At 42.1% G+C, this 8,349-nt stretch overlaps 1 protein-coding gene across 1 annotated transcript in view; it reads right to left on the reverse strand.

The window, feature by feature from the left end:
* LOC115136734 (serine/threonine-protein kinase TAO1) overlaps positions 1–6,360 on the reverse strand; it is a 30,873-nt gene extending 24,513 nt beyond the window's left edge. The window contains exons 1-3 of the mRNA XM_029672468.2: positions 5,866–6,360; positions 828–1,084; positions 654–725 (exon numbers count right to left, since the gene is read on the reverse strand). Of these exons, the coding sequence (XP_029528328.1) occupies positions 654–725; positions 828–959 (204 nt within the window). The 5' untranslated portion in view covers positions 960–1,084; positions 5,866–6,360. The remainder of the gene's footprint in view (positions 1–653; positions 726–827; positions 1,085–5,865) is intronic.
* Between the last annotated feature and the right edge of the window lie 1,989 nt (positions 6,361–8,349).

The raw sequence follows: 8,349 nt of genomic DNA on the forward strand, positions 1-8,349 counted from the left end.
GGCCAATTGTGTGCGGGACTCCAAATCACGTCCGGTTGTGATACAGCCTGGATTCGAAACAGGGTGTCTGTAGAGATGCCTCTAGCACTGAGATACAGTGCTATAGACCACTGTGCCACTTGGAGCCCAAACAAAAGACACACCACTCTCTCCCTCTCCCAAACACACTGCTCCCAACTTTTAAAGCATTAGGCACCAAACAGAATTTCTGTGTGCTCTTGGTCAAAACATGCGATGAAATTATATAATGTGCCAAAATTGCTCGCTTAGCACACTGCTAACAACACTGCTAACAACAGGAGACTCATCAGGGTCTAGGTCTGCATCCCCGCTCGCCATCACGGCTAAATTCTATTTGAAAATCCTGACAGAGGAATAGATGTACATGGAGGGCGGACGGAGAGAAGCAGGTGACAGGGCTGGTAGGGGATGTGGATGGCTGATTACAGCTGTAACATGTGATATGCGCTTGAAAGTGAAGTGGATATCATTGGACTAGTAGTATCACATGAAACAGCACTACGGTATTCTAAATTGAGGTATCATAACGTTTTGGTGCAGTGATATTACCATAGTACCGGTATACCGTACAACACTGGTTATAACTGTTTGATGTAACACCAACGGCATTTGGTGCACAGTCAGTCTCTTACCTCGTTGGATTGTTTTCCACTGTACGACATCTTCTTGATGGCCACCACCTCAGTGGTCCGCACATCTCGTGCCTGAAGAAAAATACAGTCAACACCCTGCCCTATATCTTAAACAGTTCTGAATGTAAGTCCAGCTCTGTTACTGAGCACAGAGTGGCGGGTCCAAGTACTCACAAAGTAGACTGCACCGAAGCTGCCATGTCCGATCTCTCTCAGGTCTGAGAACAGTTTCTCAGGGTCCTCCTTGAAGAAGAGCTCAGCAACATCGGGGTCTTTCAGGCTCCCCGCCCGACTAGTGTTGGGCATGCTGAGGGGGGGACGTGCCAGTGCCGCCACCGCCGCGGCCAGGGATTATCTGGATATGCGACAGCGACGTGACAGCCCCCACCGACGGTTCATCTGCAGGACAGTGGCCTCATACGTGTACACACCTGGGGGGATGGAGAGGACAGAGAGCGAGAACTAGCACATCAATATCATACTTTCCCCCCCCATTTTAGTTATTTAGCAGATTTTTCATTATTTTTAACTGTGGGAATCAAACCCACAACCCTGGCATTGCAACATGCTCTACCAACTGGGACCCAAAATCAATCAAGTTAGGATATTGAGAGGGGGTGAATGGCGAAATTGATTCTCCGGGACATAGAAGAATAACAGCCTAAACAGAGAAAGTGAATAGGACTTTTAATACTGATTAACTAATGCTGAAAAGCCTACATGGGGGACGGGGCAGCCCTAAGCTCAGAATAAGCCTCCTTTCAAACCTTTTCCTGCACAGTCAGTATCGGGCCATGTAACCATGATAACTAAAGAGGCACTATTCTGAAAAAAAACCCCACTGTCTCTAGCTAGGCTTCCATCCAATTGGCGACAGATTTTCATGCGAATATTCTAAAATCTGCATAAAGAAAATATATGCATTTTCCCACCAGTGGTATCTCCATCAAACTGACTTATTGAGGATAAAAATCAGTGCATGATTTTTTGCTTATGTTTTCGTCTACCGAATAAAAATCTGAAGTTGAATGTGTTTCCATCGCATTTTCAACTCTACCAATAGTTTTGTTACTCTGGTCTTGTCACTTGTGTTTAAACCAACAGCTCGCAGATACAGTGCGGTAGGCTAGTCTACATGAGACTATTGGGGATACAAGCAAGAATATTTATTAGTCAAACTGCAGTCATGCATCGATCCTCATGTCACCAGAATCAGACCCTCGATACTTATTGGAAAGGAGCATCAAGATCATTGTGCACTTTCACGACCCTATGAAGTTCATACATTTTTTCATCTGTAGCCTAATAAAAACTACGACTCGACACCATATCATCGCTCAACTCCAAGATTACTTCGATATGATGGTTAATATTGCCCTTAAAAAAGGTGTTTCCACCATCATCTCTCACATAATATATTTTACAGACACAAAAAGATTCCACCATGTCAAACAAACAAATTGTCTGCATTTATAAAATTGTACCGAAACCTCCTGTTCCCATCACAGCTGTCGTAAAAATAATATATAATTATATATATATATATATATATATATATATGGTATGACTTTACTCACATAAAAACTGTATATGGAAACATGCATGGTTCATGTCATTATTATTTTTGCATGAGGGAGAGGAAGTGCAAAGTAGACTAGAGGTAGACCGATTAATCGGAATGGCCGATTAATTGGGGCCGATTTCAAGTTTTCATAACAATTGGAAATCTGTATTTTTGGACACCAATTTGGCCTTTTTTTTTTACATTTTTTTTTTTACACCCGTATTTAATCTATATTTAACTAGGCAAGTTAGTTAAGAACACATTCTTATTTTCAATGACGGCCTAGGAACAGTGGGTTAACTGCCTGTTCAGGGGCAGAATGACAGATTTGTACCTTGTCAGCTCGGAGGTTTGAACTTGCAACCTTCCGGTTAGTCCAACGCTCTAACCACTAGGCTACCCTGCCGCCCCTGTATTATATTAAGTTAAAATAAGTGTTCATTCAGTATTGTTGTAATTGTCATTATTACAAATACATTTTTTTAAAATTGGCCGATTAATCAGTATCTGCTTTTTTTGGTCCTCCAATAATCGGTATCGGCATTGAAAAATCATAATAGGTCGACCTCTAAAGGAGACACCCTCAAGTGGCAGAGTTGTGTGCAGTCTTCGGTCTCAAAGGTTTCCTCAGGTGTAAAAATTCAGTTGTGTCATCATTGGTTTGAGAGAGAAATAACACCAGTGCTCTGCTTTCAACTTTTTTGGCTCAGTCCAGTGTTCTCTCCCTCGGATATGACGCACGCCATGGGCTGCTTTAGGCAGACGATGAGAAAGAAACTAGTGTGCCTGCCATGTCCAGCCCATTACTGTAGGATCATGGCCCTCTGAGCATCCCTGGCTGCCACAGGAGAGCCTAATAATAGGAGCGAGGGATGGGCACACTGGCCAGTGACGTCAGGCTGAGCTCTGGAGAGTGGCCAGTTATAGCTCTCGGTCCATTCCGGCAAACGAAGTAGGAAGAGACCCCAGTCTCCTGTTTCCATAGAAACAGCAACTACTGTAAGAAAGCCAGTGGGCTGTGTCCTGGCTGATAGACAGAGGTATGCAGACAGACAGATGTAAGGGGGAAACAAAGAAAATAGCCCTGCAGCTGATAACCTCACACAAAGAAAACCCAACATTAGAACACAGTAGGTGACTAAGGAATGGATGATATGAGCTATGCACCATACCATCCATAACATAAAACTGGCTAGTTGTTAGACCTGTATGGTCAAGACAGACATTTCCTCAGTCGATTCAAATATATATTTAGGGGGTATTTTCCATCCTCAAAAAAAAAAAACTGTTTTTACTAGGCCTATTCCAACATTGCCAGAGGAAGACCAACAAGTGTGGTAGTAACATGTTGCTCCTATGGTTCATAGCTGCCTGTGTAACATAGCCACTCCTCGACAACACCAGAAAATTGACTAGGCTACAGTGCCAATTTCTTTTTGTAATTCAAAAAAAATTCTGGCAGTAACACAATATGTCACTGTCTGTATGCCTCAATAAACATGTAACTTATCTCTGGCTCTTAAACATGATGTAATTGTTGATAGCTAACTAGTTATCTGAGGAAGGTTGACTGTGCCCAGCCAGCTCAGATGATCAGCTGCACACAGACACACTGAACAACACTCTCCCTCTGACGCCAGAGTCACAAGACTGTTCCTTTCCTTCTCGGCCTGGGAGGAACAGCACAGCCGGACTCCAGTCCCTCAGGCACAGCAGGCAGACATCCTTTGTCCCACTGGACGACTCACTCACTACCCTGTTGTACAGATGCAGCCACAGCCCTGAAATAAAGTCTCATTAACGGCATGGGACTGTGGCTTTATTGCCATTGTTGTTTACTACATTGTTGTTCATGAATGAGCCTTGTTGTTGTAGCCTATCTCTCATGATGATGACGTTTTGAACGGCAGGGTGCATGTGAGAGCAGTGACAGCGATGGTAACTGATACATTTAATGAAACACTTCGACGTGCCACACAGACAGACAGACACAGAGAGAGACAGAGAGAGAGGGAGAAAGAGAGAGACTGCAAGAATACAACCGGACAGGACAACAAAGCTGGAGGGATGGAATTCCCTCTGCATGCTGTCACTGCACTGCATTTCTCAGCATTTCCTGTTCGCTCAGCTATAGGCCCTGCTGGGAATTATTTCAGGCAGTAAGACTATTCTATCGTAGCTTATACAGCCATAGCAATGGTGTTGCTTTGGAGCTCTTAGAGGGGAAAACTATTGTATTATATGTGTAAGTGTAATGTGGTCTGTGATAGGCTAATCAATCATCTCATGTATTCACAATGCAAGGCTGTGGATACAAACATGGCCATCCTTATTGCCTATCCCTGGGACCTATTTGTGTCTCTCTCTGGAGTATCCAGTACACTGTTTTTGAAGTGAATTGAAATGCAATTCATGAATTGATAAATCCTCATAGTAGAAAACAATTAGTAATATTCAATTAACTTCCTGATTTGAAAACTGAATTGACCCAACCCCTTTGTTTTCATGATTATATAAGAGCCCCATAAACAAATGAAATGAGTATGAACACATAGCCAACTCATTTCAGTTCACACGGTGAAGTGGCACCCACTTAATTGACCAACCCCCCCCACACACACACAAACTGAACCAGGGAAATAATTATTATTAATCAATATGCAAGGAGGACATCATATTTAATGTGCCTTCCAGCATTCATGGAGCCTTTTAGGCCAACGTTAACGGATTGGGGCATATGAATGTCACAGCTAACAAATCATAGAGGGGTACAAACTAGGGTAATAGCAGCTAGATGGGAATGCAAGCTGTTGCCAAGTGCTGTCTCATTCTTAAAAATAATAATAGCCAGGCTTGTGCACTTGTAGGTTTATTAAAATGCATTTAGTAGTGTTCTGTTCTTATTAATGATGTGTACCTATTGCACAAGGACTGGAACACCCAGCATTTGTAAACCAATTTTGTGTGGATCAAAGAAACAGATGACATAACAAAACACACTATTGTTTACCTTCTGATCTTTGCAATAGATGCAACATACACCTAATATGTACCCTAGTTAATGTGACAGTACAGTAGCAAGATTGTAAATTGACGAATGGCGTTCAAGGCAAACTCATCATTGAGAAACGTCCCTAGACTCCCATTTGCTTGCTCACTGGCAAGCTGCCCAGCAAATGCTAGTAGTGGCATAGCTAACACATACCTAGCTAGCTATAGCCAGGACATTGCTCGAAGTTCTGTCAGAACTCCCCAAAACATTTAACATTACTACGAGACAATGCTGCCAACTTTAGTAGCAAGCTATGTAATTGCTTTACTAATGTCAACAAACTGGAAAGTTACCGGTAGCTAGTTACCTACACCCCATTCGAGTAGTTCGGTCGATGCAGCCAAGAAAACGTGAAGCAGCTAACTATTACTACTGTTAGCTAACGATGTTACTAGTAACGTTAGCTAGCCATAGAAGCCAACTTAGTTTCTTACGTGGTGTGCAAGCAATACATGGTGATATGACAAGTGTTGTAGGTATACGTGTATTTTAGGGCTACGTTGCAAGTACTGTTTACCACCGTATCATTCACATTTTAACCCGTTAAAAATGTGAGGCTAGCTATCATTAGCTGCTGCTAGCCAGTTTAAACTCACCCTTCCGACGGGCCTGGCTGGTTTGAGCCGAGCAGAGAATGTCGTGTGGTTGAACCAATTGTGGACAGGAAGAGGACTGGACGTGTGTTTTTTCCTCTATTATATTTTCCTTACACTGATTTCTGATGTTTTTCAAAGTTGTCAACCGATTTGTTGATTTAGATTGGCTGTGTAGAGTTGGCAAAAAATCTCCACCCTTGCCTTGGACTAACGGGGGCCCAGATTGTCGAATCCCGTACTACAGGCAGATCCCAAAGATGGCGGCCGTGCTTTCCACCGCCTCCCTCTGTGACAAATACGGTGGGGAAAAATGTGAGGGAAGCTCAAGGAGCACCACGAAAACAACTACACTGAAAGCGACCGCACCCTTGATATCGTCGGAAAATTGGAGAGGCCTTTTCTTTGAATGAGAGTAGGAATATGTTCAATATTTCACAGTGTTTATGCTGGGATTCTCTCCCGTCCTCTTTCAATTCAGTCTGTTTCTGGAACGCCAGTTCCGCCCTATCGCTGTAAACTCCCTCTGACCCATTCATAATTATACAGTCATTGCTCTGACCCAATACTCTGACCTAAACGCATGGAACAGCTACCAAAACCCCTATGAGAGGTGACAATGCAGTTACTGGTCTGCAGACTAAATAGTTTCTCTAATTACTATGGACAAAATAAAATGGCATGCCCATATAGCATAACAAATTCTTGAAGCTATGGACATTGTTTTTACAACTTTTCCCCAGCATTGCTTAGCATGATGTAGCTCTTTTACATTTTTATTTTATTTCATCTTTATTTAACAAATTCTTATTTACAATGACGGCCTACCAAAAGGAAAAAGACTTCATGCGGGGACGGGGGCTGGGATTTTATTTTTTAAATGACAAGAGAGACTGCCTTTTGGTAGGCCGTCATTGTAAATAAGAATTTGTTCTTAAATGACTTGCCTAGAGAAACCACAACACAACATAAAGAGACCCAAGACAACAACATATTATAGCTCTTGAGAACCCAAGCAGACCAAAGGTGGTTTACAGCCGGTCCCAAATGTGATGCAGTTGGAGTCATGTTAAGGGAAAGTCATTTCCACGAACATCACTGAAGTTGGGTTCAATTCGTGCAATTTAGTTTCAGACAGATACATTATTGGAATATCTAACAAATTATGCCGATGGTCATAACTAGGCTATTACAGATTGACCAATTTTGAGTCCTACTATTCTATTTCGACAACCCAAAGAAAAGGAAAACAGACAATGTATTGTATCAGTGATATTAGTAGGCCTAATATGAAGTGCTTTGAGAGACTAGTCAAGGACCATATCACCTCCACCCTACCTGACACCCTAGACCCACTCCAATTTCCTTACCTCCCCAATAGGTCCACAGACGACGCCATTGCAGTTACACTGCACACTGCCCTAACCCATCTGGACAAGAGGAATACCTATGTAAGAATGCTGTTCATCGATTACAGCTCAGCATTTAACACAATAGTACCCTCAAAACTGGTCATTAAGCTCGAGACCCTGGGTGAGGACACCCAATGCAACTGGGTCCTGGACTTTCTGATGGGCCGCCCCAGGTAAGACTTTTTCTTGGTTTGCTGCTCTTGAAGGATTTTTTTTCATGTGTAGCGCATGAAGTGAAGTCAATGTCTGTAACATTTTACAAGAAAACACCCTAATGGAATATTAGGGACTTGTGTAATAACACTGTAATCACACTAGTTATAACATAGCAAATTAGAATTAATTGCATTACAGGCTAATCCAGTTGATCCTACATTAAGAAAACCTTTGACTAATTCATGATTATACGGAATGTGAAACAGTAAAAAAAAGCTGGTGACAACTTTCTCTTCTAAACTACAGTGAACCAATCGGTGCTCCAAATAAGCAGTTTATACTCTTGTTTGGCTCCCATCCAAATGGCCAGCCCTACCAATAAGGCTGCAGCCTCTCTTTATCCAAATGAACAGGAAGCCTTTCAGGCCATGTCATGAATGGGAGATACAAAAGTGCTGTACTGCAAGTAAAAATTCTGATGCCAAAGAAAAAAAGGTGATCATGAAGAATACAATGCTGTATACGAAAGGTGCATCCAGATTAAGATAAAGAGGATTTTAAAAGATAATCCTATTAAATGTACCCTTTTACAAGAGGACACAATTTAGAAAGAGGCTGGATGATAGGGCGCTAGATGTAGCCTATCCCAAGGCTGTTCAAGTGTTTGCTAAGAAGAAGAAAACTGTGAGCTCAGTAGTGCTATACTGCCTAGAACTTCCTTCATCCTATCTCTGCCTCTAGGCATTTCCTGAGATAGGTCTGAGTGTGCTGCCTCTGCCCTATTTAAGGGCTTCATTGGCATGGGAAACATATGTTAACATTTCCAAAGCAAGTGAGTAGATAATAAATGAAAGTCAAATAAACAATAACAATTACAAGTAAACATTACACAGTTCAAAAGTCATATTATGTCTATATG

The sequence above is a fragment of the Oncorhynchus nerka genome, linkage group LG11, assembly GCF_034236695.1.
Source record: "Oncorhynchus nerka isolate Pitt River linkage group LG11, Oner_Uvic_2.0, whole genome shotgun sequence".
Lineage (NCBI taxonomy): Eukaryota > Metazoa > Chordata > Actinopteri > Salmoniformes > Salmonidae > Oncorhynchus > Oncorhynchus nerka.